At 33.2% G+C, this 25,943-nt stretch overlaps 2 protein-coding genes across 6 annotated transcripts; one reads left to right on the forward strand and one right to left on the reverse strand.

The window, feature by feature from the left end:
• The first annotated feature begins 2,680 nt into the window (after window positions 1–2,680).
• On the forward strand, window positions 2,681–23,680 carry nompA (no mechanoreceptor potential A). 5 transcript variants are annotated; one of them, XM_011063030.2, is made up of 20 exons: window positions 2,681–3,407; window positions 7,613–7,745; window positions 8,794–8,885; window positions 10,995–11,256; window positions 11,567–11,696; window positions 11,766–11,917; window positions 12,172–12,447; window positions 13,207–13,518; window positions 13,940–14,035; window positions 14,620–15,454; window positions 15,896–16,300; window positions 17,023–17,204; window positions 18,325–18,503; window positions 18,975–19,123; window positions 20,482–20,628; window positions 20,841–20,930; window positions 21,277–21,643; window positions 21,733–21,914; window positions 22,123–22,266; window positions 22,552–23,680. In XM_011063030.2, exons 2-20 carry the CDS (start codon window positions 7,670–7,672, stop codon window positions 22,757–22,759), a joined length of 4,284 nt encoding a protein of 1,427 aa, XP_011061332.1. In that variant the 5' UTR covers window positions 2,681–3,407; window positions 7,613–7,669; the 3' UTR covers window positions 22,760–23,680. The 5 variants fall into 5 exon arrangements, with proteins under 5 accessions (XP_011061332.1, XP_011061333.1, XP_087264761.1 ...); XM_011063031.2 differs by having other exon boundaries at window positions 18,975–19,114; XM_087408635.1 differs by having other exon boundaries at window positions 15,899–16,300.
• A 36-nt stretch (window positions 23,681–23,716) lies between these two features.
• On the reverse strand, window positions 23,717–25,906 carry LOC105150143 (hypothetical protein). The gene is made up of 3 exons (XM_011063029.2): window positions 25,073–25,906; window positions 24,546–24,781; window positions 23,717–24,149 (listed from the first exon to the last, which is right to left on the reverse strand). Exons 1-3 carry the CDS (start codon window positions 25,339–25,341, stop codon window positions 23,722–23,724), a joined length of 933 nt encoding a protein of 310 aa, XP_011061331.1. The 5' UTR covers window positions 25,342–25,906; the 3' UTR covers window positions 23,717–23,721.
• Between the last annotated feature and the right edge of the window lie 37 nt (window positions 25,907–25,943).

The following is a 25,943-nucleotide window of genomic DNA, read 5'->3' on the forward strand; positions in this document are numbered from 1 at the left end:
CACGCATTCCGAGCACTCGGCGATCATGTGACCCGGCGCCATTTTCAAACGCTCGAACGCGTGCTCGGTGTTCCAGTAATTTCGGTTTCAAATTTAAGCTCCTATATTCATAGTCAGTTTTTATATTTTAAGATTGTCTTAAATAATGTTTTAAGATGCTAATATGGCTCTGTGATTAGCTTATGACATCTGAAAGTGACTGTACTTAGAACAATCTTAAATGTAAAAACCAGCAATGAATAAATCACAGAGCTCATTTTATATGATTCATAATTCGTATTCAAAATATAAATTATTATTATTAATTATTATTATTTCAGGTGGTAGAATAACGTTAATTTTGATGAAAGTATCCTTATTTCTTATTTATTAAAAGAAGAAAACGAATAAATTACTATAAAAATAAAGAAATTGATTTTAAAAAAACTAAATATTTCAGTATAATGAATGACATAATTATTAAAAAGTAAAATTTTAGAATCCAATCTTTTATAAAAGAACTAATAATCTAAAAAATAAAAGCAGTCAATAAAGACCGCGTGTTTGGTATTTCAAGTGATAAAATGGTTACTTTCGTCTGTTAGAATGAGTATTTAAACGTCATTTTATCATCATTCTGTTCCCATCAAGCAAAACAAAAAATAATGACATCAAAATAGCATCAAAATAACTCCAAAATAGTTAAAAATCACTTTTTAATGAGTCAGATTCATTTTAATTATTATTTTGATATTATCGTGACCTATTATTCCACTTGGATATTTGGAATTATCAGTAATATTAATAATAATTATTATTGGAATTATGAGAATTAATAATTATTATTATTGTTGTTATTCATTGTTATTGAATGCAATTAAACCAGGAAATAGAATCATACACTTTTATATGCTTTTGTGTACTTTTGACGCATATAATATATTTTCATATATTTTTTACAGTGCATATTATATCTTCAAATGTTTCTCGTATTACACGGTACGTTATAAATAAAATTAAAATTAAATAAAGTTATAAATAAAATTCTATCTTAAATTCTAAGACAGAATGAAGTCAAAAGTAGGCCTTTAAAATATCTTTAAATTCTGCATTTTTATTTGTTGTTTATATCTGTAAATATAAAATGTCAATTAAGCGAAAAACATACATGCGACTATTATGACAATTAATGTTAACCGAAACTGTTTTACTGTGTTTATTTCATTAATTTATATGGCACACTTTACGTGTACTCTGATGTTACAAATATATTATGATATATCATTATACTCGTAGTATAATTGAGCTGTAAACAATATAAAATTATAACAATTACAAACGCATGAGAAATCCCCTGGCAAATAGCGCCCTCCATAAATGCGCACTAATTATGAAATAATAATCCCGCAAAAATAATTAATTTCTGAGGAAATAAATTTTAAACAATAAGAATCTTATTGGACCGTTCACGTGAATAAATTTTATCTCTCAGCTGTACACAACAAAAAAGATAAGCTATTTAATTTGAAATTTAAAGAAAAAAAAAGTGATAGATTCAACTTTCGTATAATTAAAGTTTAAAAGTTTTTAATGTAAAAGAAATTATATCCAAAGAAATGCTTTTTTATCAATAAAGATTCTTTTTTATAAAACGGTTCTTACATTTCTTATTAAATATAAAAGCACAGAATTCATTTCAAAATTCTTTATTCGTAACATATATATCTGAGTAATTTTTAATTATACTTATTTGATCTTTTTTAGCCGTGAAATTTCATATTTGTAACAAAGCTGTATTGTCACACTTCTGAAAGCTTTCTCTTTTGTACTCTTTATATTTACAAAGAACCAGTCATTTTATGAAAAAAACAAGTCTTGTCTACATAAATCAGATAAATAAGTGTTGTTATTATATAAAAGATTATCAAGAAAAAAACATGTTATCAAGCCTTTCATGAGAGAAATTTATTATATTCTTTTATCTTTCCACTTCCCCCAATATTTCAACCTCCGTAGAAGCGTCGTTATTTGCTGTCTCAAGAGAAAAAGATATCTCTTAAGTATAATGCTCTTTGTGGAGACGCAAGAAAGAATATGCCACGAAAAAAGAAAGGAGAAAGACCTCAAGATCATTATTAGCACCATAATTTATAAGGGACTGACGTATACTGTTATTACCGAATTTCATTTTCTATCTCATATGTATTAATTTATTATAAAATATTCATTTCATACGCATATTTTTGTTATAATTAACTTTCATAGATAGCGTAAAATTTTTATATATTTCAAAAAAGACAAGATTTCAATTTTTGCAAAATTGTTTTAAGTACTTGTTTAATGTATGTAATAATATTATAATTCTTGATTTTCTCTCGTAATAACAATATAATAAATCACGAATATATTTAAACAAATAAATATACTCAGTAAATCTAAAAATAATTCAACAATTAGAACAGCCATTAAAAAAATCTAACTTCGCATTATACTCAATTTTTTAAAAATTACTCTTAAATTCTTTTATTAACACATCCGATTGAGAATTTTACCTTTCGAATTGGAACGTACATTTTAAATGAGACTGAAAATAAAAGTAAAATAAATAAAATCACGAAACAATATGTATTACGCGATACGAAGAAAATAATTCTCGACGCTGGGCATCTAATATGGCGAACAAAAGGCTACGAACCCCTGTATACTGAGATGGCTGATCACCCCGCGCTTTATCCAGTCGATCGTTGAGCGGCTCGTTGACTCTCGATGATGACGGTGCGATCTCGTCCTGGTTGACCTCGACTGGGAATCTCTAATCCATGATTCCGCCGCGAGTCGGCCTCGATGACGAGAAACCTACGCCGCTGGATACGACGTTCCACAGCTCTCGTGAGCGGATCCCCCCGCGTCGTCCGTTTTCCCGGATGGCCTCACGGAAACCGGACACACAATGGGTCCACTTCCGCTGCGTGCAAGGCCAGAGAAGTCGGACGTGGGGACCCCACCTGTCCGCCCCCGCGTGCATTATCCAGGCGTCGTGCTCTATCGGCCCCCTATGGCCTATCACGCGGTTGTAACGCGTATGCGGGGATCTCTCATCAGGAATGCACGATTTGCTCTTTTGCCGTTCTCTCTCCACTTCCCAGGTGTACAGGTGTCCATTATTTCCATGCTTCCCGCTGATTTCGACCGTCAGTTTGATTACAGGTGCCATTCGCGCCGCACGCGTGATTTCGGCGTACGCTCGCACGCCTCTTTCTCGCGCGCGATCCATAAGATCACCTTTGGGATCGCGTTGAGATAGCACTGGCACATTGCGAGATCCGCGACGCTCCTCTTCTTCAGCGACGATCTCCTTCGCAATTGCAATCACGCCAAAGGAACGGAGAGCTTGCGACGAAGAACTAAGGGAAAGCTGTTCCTCCTGGGTAAGATCAGCTTTCTTTCCCTTCATCAGCGATTCTTTTTTACACCATTGACAATCTTTTTATTCAAATGTCAACCGATATTAAATCAATACAAAGTAAGTAGTTTCCCACTTAACAATATGATGTAACATGTGTATTCTATTTTTGAAAAGGAAATTACAACTAAGAGGTACACGTATAACTTTGCGTATGTTGGGAAAAATCACTTGTAATTACTCGACTTAATTATAATTATAATTTATAGCTTTTTTTTAAGAAAATGTTACGGGCAAAAGATTAAATCCGCGCTCGTGAGGGTGAATTTATTTTACCAGTACCCTCATGTTCCGTTATCTCTTCCTCGAAAGAAAATTTATTGAATCGATAATTGCAATTCTAGATGAAAAATTCATTTCATGAAAACGTAAGACTTTCATATGAGCTCATATAAGTAAATAATGATTTTTTAGTAAACTCATCATGATGATTAATTTTCCTTTATCACAAGCAAAGAGTGATTTCGCTAAAATTCTAAAAATTTAGCTTGATACAAATCTGAAAATAATTTTATTGGATTATCAAAATAATTATGTAAAATGCTCAAATATAATAAACAATATTATAAAAAGTTTGGACACTGACAATCAGCTTGAGAGTCTTACATAATTATTTTATCGTCTAACAAAATTATTTTTAATTCTATATCTATATAGCTAAATTTTTAGATATTTTAATAAAACCATTCTTTCTGCGTAGAGAAAAATATTTTCACGGAACATCATTCACATAATTATGGGTCCATATAAGGATAAAATAACTTGTATGACTACATTACTCAAAATTAATTATTTTAATGACGTATCGCGCGGCAATTAACGCGTTGGAGCGTAGTACACGTTTGTATTGCTGTAATTATGATAATTACTCAAGAGATCGTTATGCAATTGTTAGATGCGAGTATTATACTGATTTTCCACGATCTTTTGCATAGCCGCGATCGTATTTTACTGGTAATAATTTTCAAGTGGCTCAGAAAATCTCGGCCGGATCTCAAAGTTTCTGAATGCGTTGTCATCTCACTCTCAGCATCGCGTCGTGCCCGAATCACACATTATCACAGAATGACACATTACCAGATAATAATTTGTCGTTGCGTGCAAAAGTTCCATTAACATGAACGTCACACAACAATGACCGAATTCATTCCCTGTTCGACACGAGTACGCACGCAACAATACCATCCGCGTACCAATAGAGTTCAAAGCACCCCAACAATAGATCTTGTGGTAGAAGCTCGCAATGAAAAGCAACTACGGAAAGTAAGCTTTTAAAAGACTGATGCTTTTCAAAACCCAAATTGTGAATCTCATCAACAATGATTTTGAAACTGTCTTTTGTTTTCCTGAATAACTCATTTCTCTCGTTTGTTTATCAACCATATTGGTAGCATACATTTAATAAAAACTATTCGACACACAAAAAGAACGTAAGAGATGAAGCACAGATTCATAACGCATAAGGCAAAAGAAAATCAACCAGATCAGAATTTTTTATTTCATAGGAAGGAAGGAAATGAAGGATTTTGATTGGTTCATTTTTCATGCATTATGCAAGATTGTGTTCCTACCATAAGACAGTAAAATGTAAGGCAGCAAACGAATCGACCAATCACAGTAGAAACGTAATGCAATAACCTAAATAATAGCAAATTTTAAATGTTGATTTGCTTACTACTTACTTCTTACTGCTAAGTTTCTTTGTCTGCCATAGCCTTAATAATAAATTTTTGTACTGAAAAAAATATCTAATTGAAAATGGATGCTAGAAGATTTTGACATATTAATCAGAATTCCGATTATCTCAACTAGAATTTTAGTAGATTTAATCAGAAATTCTGATTCCTCTATTTTCAATCAGAATTTCAATTAATCCAATCAGACATTTTTCTTAGTATGAAATTGTCATTATCAGTTTAAAAAAAAGATAGGTTGAATTTTAACTTAAAGACGTATAGTGTATTATCTGAGACATGCAAAAATATTAAAATTAACATTTTTATGTTAATTTTCACATTTCCACTAAACATTCTTAAGTTAAAATTAACATTTTACAGTGAATCTATTACGTCTATAATTAGTAGCGCGTTCTCTCGATAAATTCATATTATATAAAATATTTAATATTTGGTAATATGAAAATTTTTAATATTTTGTAACATTAAAAAATTTTACAATGACAGCAAGAATTAAAACCATTCCCCGCGAATTGTCCTTATTTAAAGTAAAGGAGGCTTTTAACGTTTCCTTTACTTTCACGATATTTTTAATTGGTGCTGCCACACTCGTGTCTGATGGTATGTTTAATTACCTTAATTCGAGTAATTTCCCGAAATAATTTGCATACGGCGAGCAGCACGTCATAAATCCGACAATCCAATGAGGACAATTGCAGAAATGTAATTTCGCACGGGCAATATTATGCGAATTATTACGAACGAGCACCATAATTTTCTCACGCGACCGATGATATTAACATCAGAATAAGCTTTTATACTGCGTTGTCGGTGACAGACGCAATTACTGAGGCGATAAACCATAACGCGATTAATAAGCAGCGCTGCACGATGGACAGAATCGGTGGACGAGCCGCGGTTATAGTAATTGGCACTCGTCACGAATAAGTACTCTTGTGCATCAACGAGTAAACATAAATTACCCTGACAATAAAATCCTCTTTACGATACCTTGTCGATATCATAAACATCCTATTATGGGGACGCTATATATGGACTCTCGCTGAGCTCGCGGCATTTTCAAAATTGTAGACCAATAAAGCCGAATGTTGATGTTCTTATCATACTTTGTAAAGAGAGCTAATTAATAAGATAATATTACGTAAATAATTTAATGTATAAAAAATTTAATTATTCGAAACAGTCTATCCAAATTATTTGTTATTAATTTAATACAAGATGAGTATGTTGAAAAATATCATAAATTATATAAAAAATTAACACTGATTTGCAAGCACAAATTGTGAAAGTATATGTACTTTACGGCCTGAAATTGTTTTCGTAGATATTACATTCGCAAAATTATTTTAGAAAATATTATATATATATATCGCATACATACGTTTGTCCTTTTTTCTTTCGATTTTCGATGTTATGGATGGTGAAAATATTGCGTATGAAGATGACCCTGCTCGTTCTTTCGTTTCCGATGATTGAACCCGCGCTCTCCTACGTCAATCACGATAACCGGACATATAATAGCAACCAGCCAATAATGTAATGCCTGAAAGTTGGAACCACGCTCCGTTGCCCTTACGAGCGTGTGCTGGTCCTTTGGCAGCCGCGTATGTATACAGGCGTGCGAGGGTGATAGTATGTAGTAGTGTTCAGGGTGAGTGCTCGTCAGGAATCCCATAAAGTTTAATACACGCCTGTCCCCATGTACCTCTCGAGTACATACGTAGAAACGTTCATCGGTCAGAACAAATGGTACTCGCTAGTAGTTTTATCTGTATTCCGATTTTTCATGTACTTTTTTTTTCATACAAGGAAACAAAAATTGGATTTGCGTCCGTTACACCTAGCCCTCCAGGGAAATAACAGATAAAACATTTGAATGATTTTCAAAAACAACTAAGCAATAATTACTCTATCTGTTTTTCTCATATATGTATTTTTTATTAACATATTTTTGTGAATTCCTCTAATTAAAAATATTTTCTTAATTTAATTATATAAATGTGAAATGAAATATTTATACAGTAGAATTTTTAAATATTTTCATATGCCTTCGTGATACATATAACCAGTTTCAATATTTTTCTCAACGTCTATTTCATAAAAGAAAAATACACATGGAAAATACGTGTAGCCTTTCGTCTGTCGCGTAAATAATTTCGAGATCTCTTGCATTATTAAACTTCAATACAAAGCTACCCCTTAGAAAAGTAATTCTCGCCTCGCACAAATTAAATTTTGTCTCTCCTTTCGAAATAAGAAACAATTTTCGCCAAACCGATCTTAATTTCTATTTCTGTAATTTTTATTATGATAATTTTATAGACAATAACACAAAATAATTTATTTCTCTAATAAAGTATATTTGGTAATATCAAATTAAAATTACAAAAATTTGCAATAAATATAAATTGTAAAAAATATCTCTTCTCTTTTAAGTATCATATGTCAAATATGTTTAATAATTCATTTTCAGAGTTTAATAGCGATTGGCATGCATGCGACATAGTAATCCGTACATTTCAATATCACGATGCGGAAAGCTCACAGATCAATTAATATGCTGCCATCCATTTGGATACTCATCGTGTTAGATCTATTGATCAATGGTAAGAACGTAATAAATTAAAATTTTTTTACAATTTATTTTAGGTCAAAAAATCGACCTTGCACTCAAATTACATGGAAAATTGAGTTCTGGAAATGAGTGAATTTTCATTTATAAAATTAGTTTACACGTATAATATAACTTATAACGTGATGAATAAAAAATACCACAGAAATAAGGCTCAATAATGAATAGTTTTGAATAATGTGTTATATAATAGACAGTGTGTGTAAAGCTATGACTGGTCAAAGATATAAAATGTATACAAAACTTGTGTTCAGAAAGCATCTTTGATGCACCACAATTCAACAATTATCCATTATTGAGCTATGTGCATATGACGTCTTTTGTTTACCACATTATAAGCTATATTATTTGTAAAAATTAATTCATTCTATCGAGATTCAATTTTCCATATAATTAATGTAAGAAGTCCTTTAATAGATATTATCAATATATTCAATATATATTATTTTCGATTTTAATAGGTTTTATTTAAAAATCAACAGAATTGGAGAAAAGAATTTAAATGCTTTTCTTTTTAAAAATGTTTACCATTAATTAAATATGATATAATTATAAATTCATTAATTATTTACTTTAAATTAATTAATATAACGATTGAACAGCAATCATTTCAAGTTAATAATAACTTTTGCTTAAAATTAGGATAAAAAAAATCTTTCCGATGTTCTGTTCAGCGCGATAATTGTATTCTAAAAATATGTTTGAAATTCATACGTAACTAAATAGTTCTGCGAACGTGCGAGGGAACAGCTCGGGGGATACAGAACGATGTCATGTTGAACTTACGAAACTGTTGGTCGGTATTGTGTCACTATCCGTGCCACTTACGGCATGAAAATACATATCTGATAAAATCAAAGAACGCGCAAGCGTGTTTGTTGACTAGAGGAAGTAGCCTAAATTTTATGCGAAAAGGAAATAATAATCTGTGCTTTCTACACAAAATAATATATAAACAATAAAATCAGGATCTATCGCATGTTGGCCAACAAACAGGTGCTAACGAGAAAACCATTATATAGTTTCAGCGCAAACAACCTGCAACGGTGGTCTGGGTAGAGTAGTTTATGAGAGACTTCCGGACCAGCAGCTTCAGGGTTTTGACGACGATGTGGTAAGATCAAGGATATTTCGAAAGTACTTCGGCTTTCAAGGATGTATTAGGTGTATAGTCTCTGTAAAATGTAACTGAAATTGGAAATTCATACCTTCCATATAAAAGTGAATGTTATAAGAGAAAGTCGTATAGTATCGGTTAAAGTTAATTTTCACTTATGATAGCGCTGCATGTGCTCGAAAGAATGCTTTATTGTTTTATTTATTATATATATCATAATCTGCGGTCACATATGTGTATTATGACATCGTAGCAAATAACTTTTTATTTTTAACATAACTTTTCATTTTGTTAAAAAATACATATGATACACCCTTAACTATCGCTCAAGTTTTACTAAACGATTTAGTAAAATATCCTAGAAATGTAACTTTTTAGCAGAGTTGGCAAAGTTATCTTTAAAAGTAACTTGTTACCTTAACTCGTTTTTTATTATAAAAAGTTTGATATTATTAAAATTTGTTATTTTATTTTTCACCGAATTTTGATGACATTTTGATGGACATAGAGATCCAATTATTTGCGTCGTTAATGTCGAATATTCTTTTATAATACTCTTATATAATATTATTTTCTTTTTTAAAACTCGCTTATACACGTTCTACTTATGTATTGTATGTGTACAAAGTAACGATAAAAGTAACGATCATATTTATTGTTATTAGGTACTTAAAAAATTACTATTACCGTTAAAAAATGTACAATAAATAATGTATCATTGTTACCAATTCGTTACTAAAAAAAAATAATTATAACAGCATTGTAAACACGCAACCTTTCAACTCTTTTACTTCTAAAATTTTCAGATATCGTATTTTCAATATTAATTACATATGCATACTTTTTTCTAGAACATTTGTATAAGAAAAAATCAACAATTTAATAATATCAAATTTCAACCGAATATATTCCCGGATATTAATGGCATCCGGCTATCCGGTCGGATCGTAAAAAAATGTCGAATAATACCGGATTCTTCCCGCATATCCAGTGCATCCCTACTTTTAAGGGTAACAATACCAAACATAATGATCATTCTGCATTTTCGGTATTCTTTATTTTATAATTATTTAGTACATCTTGTCCTTCGTCAATTCCTTCTGCTTTTCTACTGTCAAATGCTTCGAGTGCGAGCATAGTATAACAGCAGCGCACTGATCTATCATGCCAGAGATTCCGGGTTCGATCCCAGTAGGAACCAAAATATTTACAAAATATTTACGCTCGTGTGTCCTCTTGGAAAAGGCTGACAAACCTCTCGAGAATATCTTTGCCCACAGAAAAATCCGCCGTTCGAAATCGGCATTAAAACTGTAAAGCTCATATACTTGTGGCAATTGAATAATTAACATGCGCATCAGCACATGAAAGCACATGAAAGAGGTGTAAGGCCAAAGACCTAACTATTATGTTGTGACAATTAGCATTATGACATTTTCCAAAATAATATTGTCCAGCACGCCAAATGATAAATTTGGGTGCAAGAAATTCATGTTCTGAGTATGATCTGATTTCAGATATATGATGTTTTTCGAATAAATGTCAAAACATGAATTTTTTGCATTCAAATTTATCATTTGGGCGTGTCGGACAATAATATTTTGGAAAATGTCATACATATATATATAAAATAATTGTCACAACATAATAGTTAGAAATCATACCAGTGTTTCCTTTTGAAAACGATTTGAAAAATGCATCTTCTTCTTTTCTTCTTCTACAAAAAACATTTTTTTGAATAAATGGTTTTTCATATTATTATAATGACAGGTGAAATCGTTATTACAGCATTCAAATTTATCACTGTTTAATTCTGTGCAAAACTGTACCATCCATTCGGGTCACGTTTGAGTCATTTTTGTTAATGTACCGTATGCTACCACGAATTACTTACTAACTGCCTATTACTTGAAGAAGTGTTTGCTATTTCAAACGAACTTTCATCTTCGCTCTATTTTGCGTGAATGATTGATCGATCGTGCGCTTCTCGAATTTCAATTTTCCACAATTCCACGACGCAGTGGTCGCAGTGGTCGGAAAAGACGTAACGCGATTGTGACATAATTGCAATAAAGTATGATGTTGAGAAACTCTTTTCTATGGCAGGTGCGAGACTCGGCGCCTCCGTTTAGGGTCTTGGAGAAGTGTCAAGAGCTCTGTCTGCGCGATAGAACGGCGACGAACAATCTGGTCCGCGCATGTACGAGCTTCGACTTCCAACCTGGCAGCAGAATCGCGTCCTTCAGCGGCGCCGCCGAGTATGAGGAGAGTACTTGCTACTTAACGAGAGAACAGGCGCAGCCGGAGGGCATCGGAAATCTCATGCTCGTACCAAATAGCGTGCACTTCACCGAAGTGTGCCTAACATGTGAGTATCTGCATAGCAGAAAAACGTCGACAGAAAAAATATCGTTGTGTGCATCACGCCACGTTGTATTCTGTTAATTGAAATAGCCACTTGTTCATGAATTTTGCTTGTCAGAAAGACGTAATGATTTTTTTTCCTAATAATAGTGGAAAGTGGAACGAACTAATTCTCTGACTCCGCAATTCTTTGACTAAAAATAATTCTTCAAGTTGATCTAGAGTTCTTTAAAAATTGATTCTTATATCTATTCTATGTCTATTTGTTTTTAATAATTTCTAGAGTTTACTTAGTTAATATGTTTCATTCTTAGCCGACAGAATAGAAAGAGAATGTCCAAATCGCCGTTACGTGTTCGAGAGGCATCCGAGAAAGAAGCTGAAGCTACCCTTGACAGACATCAAAGAAGTCAGTGCTGCTAACAGAACCGACTGCGAAGACAGGTATACTTGTGAAGATTACAAATTATCGCGTATCGCGAAAAAGAAATAGCATTTTAATTTTATGTTTAGGTGCCTCAACGAATTCAGTTTCGTCTGTCGATCAGCAACATATGACACTGCCTTGAGAAGCTGTTCTCTCAGTCGTTTCACTAGAAGAACTCATCCTGAATTACTGGAGGACGATCCGAATTCTGATTATTTGGAAAATACTTGCCTTAACAGTGCGTTTCTAATTAATTTTTTATAAATATTTAATTTATGTATCTTATCAAAAATTATCAAAAATTTTCTTGTAATAATTAGAAATTGCGCGAAAAAGTAAGTATATTTAAAAAATGTTAATTGACATATTAAATATCTTGAAAAGTATCATATATATAATTACATTAATTATACAATTATATTAATTAATAATATTTACATTAATTATATATATAATTAAAATTAAAGAAATATTTTTTAAACATCTGATCAGCCGAGAGACGATGCGATGGACTCACAGTGTTCGTCAAGGAAGAAAACAAACGTTTACGCGGCCCATTTGAAGTGGATATATACACGAATCTTACTTTGGAGGAATGTCAGGCGCTATGTCCTAGAGCGGAAAAATATTTCTGTCGCAGCGTTGAGTTTGACGAGCAAACGCGGCAGTGCGTCATATCCGAAGAAGATTCTGTTTCACAAAAGGACGATATTGGAGTTAGCAGCAGCCCAAGTCATCACTTTTACGACTTAGTATGCTTAGATAATCGTGAGTGTATGCAAAATATTAATATTAATTTTTTTATAGCTCATTTTGCCTGTCTCCATTTTAATCTACTGTTATTTTGTCTCGTTATGTAAGTAACATTCGCGATATATTCAATGACAGATGAAATGGATAATGATTTTTCCAGAACATTAAAATTAATTTCTACGTTTCAAGAAACTAAGCTTTTATTAAATTATTTTTTCTTTAATTTAATTTTATTAATTATTAACTTAATTTAATGTAAATTCCATGTAAATTCCATTAATTACTAAACCTTTTTTTTTATAATTTCATTAATTTCACACTAACTTGATTTTGGTGTAAATAAATAAAATAAAGATTTAATCGAATATGTAATTTTAAAATTATATTACTTCTTCAATATCAATCTCAGTATGCCGTATCCAATTTAAAAAACCTATTTTTTTCGAATTTCTATTTATTATTGTATTAAAAAAAAATGGTTACAATACGTTATTTTTATAAAAGTTATAAGCAAACGAAATTGAGTTGAATATATCACACTGTAAAAAATATATTGCACCTGTGACAAAATAGTGTAGTGTAGTAATATTGAAGGGCTAATTTATTAATAATTACTATATAAAACGTACGGTGTTAATTGAGAATTCAATGTATTGGTGTTATGTTTTTCCTATTCTGTATTATATTATATTCTAACAAGGCGTAAGATTTTTAATTAACAATGGTCAGTTGGTGATTCACAACTCGTTATCAATGCCCACTTACGAAGCGTAGATCCATCCGTAGCGCGCGGCTCCGAATATCCGGACAGCAGCTCATCGTCGCACCTCTTCTCCGACGGTCGTCGTCCAGATACGGCTTTCCAGCGTTATCGGAACTCGCGTTTGAGTGGCGAGTTTCATTCGGAGATTACCGGACGCAGCCTTAGTGAGTGTCTGGACGAGTGCCTCCGGCAGACGAGCTTCCAATGCCGTAGCGCCGTTTACTCTGAGCATTATCACACCTGCCGATTAAGCCGATTCAATCAAAGGGATGGTAACCGGATTATCTACGATGCCGATTATGACTATTATGAGAATCTCATGCGTGAGTATCGATTGTCTGTCCGTTCATCGCGAGGAAGGAGACGCATCGCACGATGTTTCTGTTATTCGAGTTGATCCTAATTAAAAGTTAATATAACATTAATGTTATAATTTCATATTCAACAATATAAATGTAATAATGTAATATGACATGGTATTACCTAACAGTTGCATTATTGAGTGCGAAATTAATAATGTTTATTAATTATTAATGTTTATGTAAATTTGTTAACGTTCATCGTTATTATTCTATTATATATGAAAAATTTTTAATTGGCTTGGATCTTTTTTTGAACCATATATCGTATCGATGTGATAAATTGACTTGTATCACTACGTGATTGTACTATGACTTTCGAGAATGTCTTGGAACAGCTTTGCATAGCTCAATGTTTAATTTAACGACCGCATTGTACCAACAGATCAATATCTAGACGGCGATCGCGATGGCCCTGGCTACAGACCGGATCCCTTGGGACAGGACACAAACTTTGGACGACCCTCTTTAGGAAGACCCGGTTAGAATCGCTTTATTAATTCAGAGTAATATCGTATGTCGACGTGTTGGATAAAGTTGTGTAATTATTCATAGAGCTGCCGAGTAATCACATAAATTGTCTTAATGGGAGACAAGATCTTAAACAGATGTTTATAATTGCCATTAGACACAATTGTTAACCATCACCTGTTAAAGAGTATCATAAATCTTGTCATTCGAATACTAAACTAATCCAGATTGCATTCACACTGCATTCTCAACGCTAAATGTGGTCAGTTCTAATCCTGACTTTTATATTTTTACTATAATTCCATATTAATTCTTTGAGAACAAAGGCTTATAAACGAAGAAATTTAAAAAGATACTGTTTTTTGAGAATTGTAGGATTTGTAGAATCGTCGAATTTTCATTTCTTAGTATTTTAAAATTCAAATTTTAAAAAAATAATCTGATTATTATAAAAACCAATTTTATAAGATTCTTGGTATTGCTAAATGTTTTGCCATTTGTTTGTTTATCAGTTTTCATGTTACTTAAAAATATTAAACATTTGATTTACATAATTAATTACGATGTTGAAACTTGTTAAAATGTTCCTTTCAGGATACCCAGACGATTACGACAAGGGATATTCTACCAGCGTCAAACCGGATCGTTATCCAGATCGCTATCCAGATCGTATACCGGATCGTTATCCAGATCGCTATCCAGATCGTATACCGGATCGTATACCGGATCGTATACCGGATCGTATACCGGATCGTTATCCAGATCGATATCCCGATCGTTATCCAGATCGTTATCCAGCAGATCGATATCCTGATCGCCGTCCCTTAGACGATAGATATCCGGATAACAAATATCCTTTAGGTGAATCCGACAATTATCCTGATCGCTATCCTCTTGGTGATCGATATCCCGATCGTTATCCCATAGGAGATCGTTATCCCACAGGAGATCGTTATCCTACAGGAGATCGTTATCCCACAGGAGATCGTTATCCTGTGGGAGATCGCTATCCTGATCGTTATCCAGTAAGCGACCGATATCCGGACAGATATCCCATGTCTGATCGATATCCTATTAGAGGAGGAGATCGTCGTCCTAATGGCGTCAATAGATATCCCGACGCCGGAACTCTAGGGAGATATCCTCCAAATGACCGATATCCTGTGAGCGATCGATATCCCGCGAATGATCGATATCCCGCGAGTGACCGATATCCCGCGAGTGACCGATATCCTACCGTAATACACGGGGTTCGTGTGATTCCAAACCGATACCCTACTGACATGATCGATCGATATCCCAATACAATAGACCGGTATCCTTATCCAGAAGATCCTGTGGACCGATATCCTATGGGTGGTGACAGATCTCCTATCGATCGATATCCAACTAGTGGAAGATATCCAGATAAGGATCCTTATGCTAGTCGGTAAGTCGTGAAATTAGATACGGTTATATCAGATTTAAATTTTTGTTGTACGTATCGTTATCACTTCTCCATTAACGCGTTATCTAGTAAGTTTTTATTTGCCGCATATACCGTAATAAGGTATCTTTCTCTTTTCTTACGCTGATAAAAATTACTAAATCTAATCTACACGCGTAATAGATAATAGCGGAATTAATTGTATTTTACATTGTCATCTAGCTATTTTCTTATGTCTAAAATATGTCTTATATCTAAAATTTCATATTATAAATCGCATCTATTTTTTACAATATTTTGTGTCTTAAAATATTTTAATTATATCAGACATCAATTATATCGGACTACTAAAGCGCCACTGAATAATAATAATAATAATAACAACAATAATCTTGATGATCCACGATCTGTCATAGAAAAATGACGTTGAAATTCAATTAAAAGCAGGTATCCGCCGCCAGGAATGTACTCGCCCGGATTTGTCGACGACGTTCGTGGTCCTCAGAGTGGTCCCGAGCCAAGACCTCATTATGGCGGTGGACCGTACGGTCCAATGCGACTAGGAGGATACGGAGGATATGACGACGGCGGTATTGTTGGTGGCGGGTACATAGGTGAAGGCGGAGTCTACAATTCTCGTCCATTTGGAACTGCTGGCGGTGGGCCCATCGTAGGCAGGCCCATCATAGGCAGGCCCCCGTTAGTGTCTAGATGCGAGGAGCAGGACAATTTCAGGCAAGTTGGATCTCGTACCAGAGTACGGAAGCCGTTCGTTAGACGGTACACCACTGCCTCGTCGTTGGCTCAATGCGAGAGGGAATGTGCCGATGCTAGAGACTTCGTTTGCAGGTAATGATAATGGTCGAACGAATAAATATAATTAGACGAGAATTTAAATTTGAAAAACGATGAAATTTTAGGCAAGCAATTAATTCAAAAGACATGCTTGATGCAGATAAATTTCATCTTTCTCTCTGCTATTTTTCAGAAATAGATTTAACTACACAAGCCATCTAGAGAAAATTAAAAAAGCATTTTAATCTGAATTTAATCTAACGTGATTGATTTGAGCAGTAAAATATTTTAGGGTATAGCTAGAAATTCATCAGAGCTAACTGGAAAATACTAATCAAATCCGAATAATTAAATCTATAAAATGTTTCTAGTTATAAAATATTGAATTCTGTCATAATAATTAGAAATTCTGTTTCATTTCCAAAATATATTCAACCGCATATGCATGTCTTATTAACGTAATCAAATTATTACAGCAATTATAAAACTGATAAAAATTAGAGCGAATGGTGTGTGGAAGTTAATAAAAAAATTAAATTAGATTCCACTGTTATATATTAATAATATACAAAATAAAAAACATTCTGTAAAGAACATATTTAAAGTAGGACGTTCTTCAAAAGGTATGACTACAACGGTGAAACGTAGAATTCCGATAGTTTGTTCAGGAGATGTTTGTGACCCAGGGAGCTTGAAATTGAATTAGGAATGATCCGATGGCATTTGTTTGCACAATCGATTGGACAATGCTCGCAAATTCCCAACGTCATTTGCAGGTCCTTCAATTACCGACCGTACACTGCGCCTTACGGGGCCGAGAGGGACAATTGTGAGCTCAGCGATCGGGACTCCAGGGACATGGACATGGGCAATCCGGTTTATTACGACACGGGTTCGGATTACGACTTTTACGAAAGGAACAACGGTCGCCAGGGCGCGGATGGGGAATGTCTGGACGGTAAGCGGCCACTCCGTCCGTGAGACGCTGATATGAAAGCCGAGAAACGCGTGAAAGACACTTGAGCGCATTAAGAACCAGGGAAACATATGCTTTTTTACAGTTAGAAATGAAATATCCGAATTATTGTCTGCATGGAATAGTTGTCGAATTGTTTTCTACGCGAAGTAATTAAAAAACGCATAGAACATAACGATTTATTCGTATTTTATTAAATATAAAATAACTACTCGTCTAGAATTAAGCTACACTTTAATGAACATTTACACACGTTATTGTATGTAGAATTTTGCACTATTGTCACTTTTCTTTTACGAAATAAATATTTAATGTTGTTCTTTTATTTATACTTCTCCCTCTTGCATGTCGCATGCGCGTAATCTACTTAATATCTACGCATCACCACAGTCTACATTTTGTCGTTGATAATGATTGCGATACATTTTTATAAATATCCTTGGTCAACAATTTTCCATCCCTTTCCAATCTTAATTCAACTTTTTTAAACTCTGTATCTATAATAACTTTTTAACATAATAATTTTTTTTATTGTATATAAACGTTTCAAACTCCAACTTTTGCCTCCAGCTTTTGATCGGCTCCTTTCCGGTTTTATTTTTATTTCTTATACTTCTTATACATAATATTTGTACTACTTAGACTTTGAGAATTTTTTACTATCTCTCGTCTCGTTTTCACTTGGTCGTTCTTTTATTCTGCTTATCATGCAACTTTATAATCGACACAGTAATTTTGAGAATAAAGAGCGATCACGAGTATACTAGGCATGAATAGCTGCTTAAATTTTTAGTTTCGCTCAAAATTAAATTAAAATGTCCATTTTATTGCATTTTTACATAAATGGTAGTTATTAATTATATTGCACGCCTAACTCTCAGAAAATCTAATTTCTGTATATTGTGTTAAAAAAAAAATGCGGTTGATAATTTTCAGCGCCAATCTGTCAGAATGAAACTTATTTGACAATTATCACTTTGCTTTCGAATAATTACTTTTACTATCAATTTGAATTTAATTAATCCCGTACTAACGCGCACCTCCTCGATCAACCGTTTTCCGAAAGCTATGCGCAACGAATTACGCTCTGTTACACTTTTAGTGAGTCAAGTCTGCAGCGAGGACGGCATGGAGTTTACTCTGAGGACGCCGGAGGGATTCATCGGACGAATTTACACGTACGGATACTATGACCGATGCTTCTTCCGTGGAAACGGCAGGACCGTGAACAAACTCCGTATCAGCGGACCTCAGGGATATCCCGAGTGTGGCACACAGCGAGTAAGAGCATAAATTTTCGCTTAACAACATGATCCACTGCGAAGTAATTTCCAATTTAATTTAAGCTGCAATTTTTTACTGCGCATGACGTTCACGATCTCAGAATCTTTAAATCGCGCAAATAGAAAATTATTTCACATTAATTTTTAATCAGACATCGAATACAAGAATTATTTATATTAATTTTATTTAAAAAATTTCTTATTAACTTTCTTAAAATTTCTTATTTTACTGCGCATGACGTTCATGGAATGATCTCAGAACCTTTAAATAGCGCAAATAGAAAATTATTTCACATTAACTTTTAATCAGACATCGAATACAAGAATTATTTATATTAATTTTATTTAAAAAATTTTTTATTAACAAGATACTTCTCTTTTTTTTTTAAATCTCCGTATCTGATATTAAAATTAAAATTTTAATGGTAATAATCGATGTAATACACGCTTCAATGGCGAATGTTTGCAGTATGGCGATACGATGACAAACATCGTGGTGGTGCAATTTTCGGACTACGTGCAAACCGGGCGAGACAAACGATTCAACTTAACATGCATGTTTCGAGGACCTGACGAAGCTGTCGTCACATCCGGCTACATCGGTGCCGGGTATGCCAGGTCATATCGATCGAGAGATCATGCCTTGTACCGAGAGCACGATCTTTAACGCGATCTTTAAATGCCATAAGTATCCCGGGATATTGAATTATGTAAATAAAGCCATATCGAGAGAAAAATTTTTGAACTTACCTAATAATATTCCTTTTTACAATTTATATTTTTACAGGATTCTTTTTTTAACAAATCATATTAATTTTAGACAAATTCTCCATCTTTATATCCGTTGAGCAAATATTATGGTATTGTTCCAATATTCTAGCCTTCCCTTGTTTATTAATTTTGTATGTTAACATGGACCTATGTATAGCTTGTTACTGTAAACAGAGCAAAATGCACTACCCTCATACACGAGTATAAAATCAAGTATAATACGAGGTGAAAAAGCACGTTTGTACAATTTTTTTATCACACATTCAGTTCTAAATTTTGAAGATATCATGTACATTCTATTCCTTCATATCTTATTTATTTCATGTCACACATATGCATATAATGTGCATTTATGAGCTAACTTCTCATCTATTAAAAAATTAATACACAATACGGATTAACTATGATATCAAAAATTTTAATTTTTATGCTATTAATTATGACATAATAGTCATTTCATCTTTCAATAAAAAAAGTATAATATTTGAATAAATTTGATTAAAAGATAAAAAATGTATATCAATTGGTAAAATTGAAATTTAGAAACGAGAGCCAATTAAAGCGCCGATTTTGTTGTCCGCATTATATCTTTCATGTGTGTATATATATATATATATATATATATATATACCCTTTCCATTATGGGCATATCCAGGATTTGTTTTCGCAGAGAGGTTAATTCTGTTCTCATAACATAAACAGCAATTTTTAATAAACTGCTTTTTTGGATATTTTAAAGCTTAGAATCTCTTTCTACTCCCTGATTTTAAAAAAGAATAATGTTAGATTTTATAAAAATCATAATTTTCATATTTTTCTGAAGACAGTACAGATGAAATACAATTATTAAAAACAAAATGTTGTGAATAAAGTTAATTAATATCTTAACGCAATTTCTGTTTTTTGTTAAAAAATTTTACGAAAATTTCTCTCATGTATTAGAAACTCTGTCAAAACTGTACCTAACAAAAGTTTCAGAAATTATTTATATGATCATAATGAAGAAAGAAAATAATTTATGTGACAATAAAATATTATTTAGAGTCGAAAGTAAAGTTCTATTTTTTATAATTAAAAATTAAAGAAATAAATAATTGAACATCTCAATTCTTTCCCCCGCTGGATGTGCTCATGTTTTCCACTACATTCATTAGACTTGTAATTCATTCAATTTCGCTAATGGATCTCGTGCGTCCACTGTACAGATCGGGGTCCCCCATCCCTATCGAATATCTCCCAGCGGAAAATACTCTGAGCTCCAGAGTGCGCTTGCTGATTCTCTATCAGGGTAGACCTACGACAACCATCGCCGTTGGCGACCCTCTCACTTTCAGACTTGAAGCTCAAGATGGGTAATTTTCAATTATATATCTTTTAACCTGATATCTAATTAATGTAATTAAAAAATTATATGGAAATAATGGTTTGATATCGCTGTCCGATTCTATTCCGTTGATTTTCAAATTAATTTTTGCTTATCAAATATCGCAAGAGCTTCGCATTAAAAATATTTTGTAATAATCGCGTATAAATTTTAATAAATCTCAATCATTATTGTCCATAGGTACAATTACGTAACGGATATATTTGCTACTAACGTTATTGCAAGAGATCCTTACTCTGGTAAAAGTGTTCAACTGATAGACAGATATGGGTAAGAAATATTGAAACTAATAATTAAAGGCAGTAAGAAAGAGAGAAAAAAAACAAAAAGAGAAGCATTATAATAGCATTATCTATGATCTGAAGATAATACAACATCAGCTGCGTTTCGATAATCATTGCCATTACTGAAAATCTATAATTTACATTACGTGCACTTATAGATTAGATCAGCACTGGCAGTAAATATCGGAAACGCAGCCATCATTGCACTATTTTTTTTCTCTATCTTGGCCTTTATTGAGATATTCAAGTTACATAATAATTGGATAAATTAAATTACCTCCGCAATCTATCTACACATCGTACTCGCGTAATTGAAACGGAAATTTCTGCAGCTGTCCAGTGGACAACTACGTGTTTCCGGGTTTGGACCGCCTCCGCGACGGCGACAGCCTCGAGGCCCGCTTCAACGCCTTCAAAATACCCGAATCAAATTTCCTGGTGTTCGAGGCGAATGTACGAACATGCCGCGATGGCTGCCAGCCGGCGTATTGCGGTGGTACCGGTAGAAGCGAACCGTCCTTCGGTAGACGGCGAAGGGACGTAAATAACGATACAGTGACGGACGAGGACGAGGCATCGCCGATAATAGTAACGGACGATGACTTTAATAATGCGTCAACGATTTTCAACGCGACCGACGCTGCGAGCGATGAGCTGGACAACGAAGAGGAGGAAGAGCACGTCAGAGAAATGATAGAGGTATCAAGATTGATTATGTTCGTTTCGAAGGAATAGAAAGGCGTCGAATTTCTATTCCACGGCCAATAATATTATTTGTATTTTGATAGGTTCTCGATTCAAGAATGAACATTGAAGAAGATAGTATCGTCGAGAAGCAAACTAAGACTAGCAAACTACTCTTGGAAAATATTTGTATAACGCAAAACGAATACTACGGCTTGGTTACCGCAGTGGGCATCCTCGTGGTGCTCTTGGCCTCCGTTGTTCTCTTGTCTATGCTTGTTTACAGGTAGAATTTATATTTTACCTATGAAATTTAATAATTTATTCGCATTTTATTACTTAAGAACAAGAAATGAATAAATAGATCCTTAAGAATAAATTCATAAAAATAAATTAACCATGAATAGTTATAAGCTTATAGTATTATTAATACAGTATGTTGGATCTCATCTTCATTGTTTATTAAGCAAATTTAAAGTGATTCATTATTTCAGAAAATACGTTTATTCCGTGATTATGAAAAATCGTAGACTCGACAAAACCTGTAGTCGCAGTAATCATTCCGATGAGCCTTACAGCAGTCGAATCAACAACTTTTCTTTTATGAGGACAGGTCTTCAGAAACCGTTCCAGGCGTCGTAAGTGCTAAACGAATTATGCGTATTTTAAATTCTATGTCTTTCTGATTGAAAATGAGCCAGAAGATTCAAATCATATCAGGAGTCTGGTTTATTCAACTAAAATTATAGTAAATTCAATCAGAAAATTTTGATTTGTTCATTTTTAACTTGAATTCCAGTTAATGCAATCGAACTCTTTTTCAAGTGTTGATATTTTATTATTTTCTCGTTATTCATAATATAAAATATATTCATAATTTAAATTTGTAATGAAGGTCGTAACAAATAGTAATGTTTAATTAGATCGATCTCGAGATCAATGAGCAATGCTATCAGCCAACATCTTGCCTCGTCGTCCACCGCTCTGGAGGGTGCTGTGGGATTATCCACCGGTCGACGTGGCGGTTTCGATCCGAGCGAGCCGATCTATACCGATCCTTCACTTTTTGAGGTCACTCATTGCTCGAACACTTCAAAATCGGCTCTCGGCGACAACTTTCATCTTATGTAGAAGAAATATGTGAGAAGATCGATCCTGAAATTACATAACGCGAATGATCCCCGCTTTATTTATTTACTTTAATAAGAGTATACGAAACCGACTAACGACAATTAATCCGTGACAAATCAGCATTCACGATCTATTCTGTCACTAGTCAATTCACTGCCAATCCCCCATAAAGACTCTGCCAACTAAAGACTCTGTCAAGCATTTATTATTTTATATATTGTTTATACATAATATTACTAATAATCGAAAAGTTAAAAATATTACTTTATAAAAATATTTCCTAAAGATATTCCAGAAATAACATCTGGTATCTCTTTCAAATGACATTCCAAAATGACTGCAAAATAGCTCTCATAATAATATAAAGAAATTTAAGTTTCAAATAATCAAGAGTATTTTAAGATGCAAAGAAAACTTTTTTTTTTATCTTTTTATCTTTTTTATATCTTTTATATATATTTCTATATATATATATTTCTTTTATATTTTATTTTATATATATATTTCTTCTAAATTTGGAATAAAGATACAGACGAGTTCTCTGTGCTGTTATATTTTAACTAAAAATGATTGATCCAAACATACAAATAATACGAATAATGTAAACATCAAAACTTTCTTCTTTCATTTTACTATCATAATTTTGCCGATTGTCTGTTGCGTCTGCGTTTGTCAAAAGTCACACCTTCGTAACGTTCATCACAAGCTGAATAATATCGCATAATGCAATAATTATTAGCAAATAAAATCATCAGAAAATTGTATTTATTTTGATTCTAATTGTGCATTCATGAAAAGTAAATTGGTAGAGACACACAATTACGTTTATATTTTATATTATATAACCAATTTATTTTACTTACGAGCACCGGCATCGATGCATCGGTGCAACGAAAATAAAGAAAAATAATAGATGTACAACACGCGTCCATGCTATATCCAACAAAATTATCCATCTTCCTTCATTCGTCTTTAATCCTGTCTAGTTTATAAGTAAAAAGCAGCATTCTAAGCCTAGCTTCCTCCTTGCGGTAATGAGCTTCCTCTAATTTGAGCCTCGCTTCCTCCTTTAACATGGCGGCGATGTCGACCTTCATCTGCGCTTCCGAAAGTGCAAGCATGTGCAGCTCTTCTTCCCGTTGTACGAATTTCCTCTTAGGATTATGCTCCTGCACAACGCGAGGTGAGATCAAATTGTATAAAGCACTCGGTCCCGGATTACTTTCTCGTTGTGCGATTTTTTCAAAACCATTGTCCGTTGACTGATCAATCGTAGGAGAATCGGCGTTTCTTCCTACGAACTTCTCATAATAATCATTCATCGAATTGGGGGATGCAATGGTATCGCAATTATCTCTATCGGTGATCATTTGCTTGAATGTACCGCCAGCTACGAAAAGTCAAATTTGATTATTTTTGATTACTTCAAGTTTTCACTACTTTCGTGTGAAAATAGAAAGTATTATAATCTCTTTGTTTATAATATTAAACATTAAATTATTATATTATTATTATATTATAAAAATATTTTTGTTACTTTCTAATAAAGCTATAAAAAATTAAATAAATAATAAATAAATATTTAAAAAATACGATATACAAATAAGAAACTACTTTATTCATAAAAATATCATTTATCACATTTTTCCTTCATTGATGTTTAATTTATTGTTTATCGTTTTAACTTTCCTTATTTGTATAATTGCTAAAATTATTTTCTCAAAAGCTGTACGTTTAAAAAGATTACTATACTAAATGTGGAAGAAGCCAGATAAAGCATATTTACAATTTGAATTTTCACAACTGTCTACATCCTTCTTTGGATTTTGAGGTCCAGCAGTGCAAACACTTTGCAATGTGAATGGTTCTGAATCCTTCGGCTCGAATACTACATTTGGTGGTAAACCAACAGTTCCGGTAGACAATGGTGTTTTTGGGACATTCTGACCACAAGTTATGCCTTCCCAACATTGATTCCTCGCCCTGTCTTTCGTCGATTGACAAATTGCTTTCATATTTTCACTAAAAAAATCAAAAGATTTTAATATTTATTCTCTTCGACCTTTTTCTTTTATATCAATCTCTTTTACACTGCTGAGGCAAACTACTTGCTAGCAAACTTCTGAACCTTGAATAGATTTATCTTGAAAATAATACTTTTATTCAAATTTAAAATTTTACTGTCTTCTTTATTCTAATTTTTAGAAGCAAAAGCCGAGATGCGAATTTCATCGAACTACATCTCATTAACTACTAAGTTCTGTGCCAAGCTCAATTAATCTCGAGAACAATTGCTTCATAATGCTGAATTACCGAAATTTCTTTTCATCGCGATTACGCTTACAGGCCTTCATATTCTCCCAGCAACGTCTGAGCTGTATGGTCGAACGCGCGCCCCGGGACCCTACTATCAAATTGTACTCCTCGGTGATTCGCGACCACGCCGACTTTCGTTTGCATATGGAGATCGGGTCTGACTTCCTATTTTGAACGACCTCGTGCTTGTTTATCAACGATATCAAGATTTTCCGTTCCTCGAAGCTGTATGTCTTGCGAGTGCCCTTCAGAGATGCGGATGCCATTTTACCACGAGTACGAGCGTTCGATTGTTTCTTTTGCTCTCGGAGCTTTCATGGTGGAGCGCTCTCCTTATGTTAATATTAAGCCTAATTCAGATTGGCCTTCGTTAGTATCTATCATGCTTCTTGTCAATCTTGTCGAATTCTTGGTGTTTCGCACCAATTGAAATTCCAAAAAATTTTACACACATTCGTCTCAGTATAAATATCGATGTGTTATTGATGAAAATGAACAGATACGCCGGGACAGAAAAGAATTCTTATTCGGTAACTTGTTCAAAAAGACAATACTCTATATGATAGTGCCTGATATATGTATATCAAATTCTTCAACCTGAAAAAGTAAAATGTCTTTTCAAATGGGATACATTTAGTATTATCCGTGATACAGAATAGTCGAAATGAAAATTCCTTATCAGCTCGGATAAAATTCATGACATATATAGTCAATCTGAAGATATAATACGTAACCTATAAAAATATAGGATGCCAATTAATCTGGCATTTCAATATTTTTCTTAATTGCTCATTTTTTCTAATGTTTTATATGTTTTTGTATCTAATATAATTTTTACACGAAGACGTTATATTTAAATTATAATTCA

Source organism: Acromyrmex echinatior, chromosome 8 (assembly GCF_024713525.1).
Source record: "Acromyrmex echinatior isolate Ae372 chromosome 8, ASM2471352v2, whole genome shotgun sequence".
In the NCBI taxonomy this organism is placed as follows: domain Eukaryota; kingdom Metazoa; phylum Arthropoda; class Insecta; order Hymenoptera; family Formicidae; genus Acromyrmex; species Acromyrmex echinatior.

Coding starts and splice junctions, on each gene's coding strand:
- nompA (XM_011063030.2), top strand. CDS start 7,670: ATGCGGAAAGCTCACAGATCAATTAATATGCTGCCATCCATTTGGATA. Junction 7,746..8,793: donor GTTAGATCTATTGATCAATG/GTAAGAACGTAA, acceptor ACCATTATATAG/TTTCAGCGCAAACAACCTGC. Junction 13,519..13,939: donor CTATTATGAGAATCTCATGC/GTGAGTATCGAT, acceptor TTGTACCAACAG/ATCAATATCTAGACGGCGAT.
- LOC105150143 (XM_011063029.2), bottom strand. CDS start 25,341: ATGGCATCCGCATCTCTGAAGGGCACTCGCAAGACATACAGCTTCGAG. Junction 24,782..25,072: donor CGCGATGAAAAGAAATTTCG/GTAATTCAGCAT, acceptor TGATTTTTTTAG/TGAAAATATGAAAGCAATTT. Junction 24,150..24,545: donor CAGTTGTGAAAATTCAAATT/GTAAATATGCTT, acceptor GACTTTTCGTAG/CTGGCGGTACATTCAAGCAA.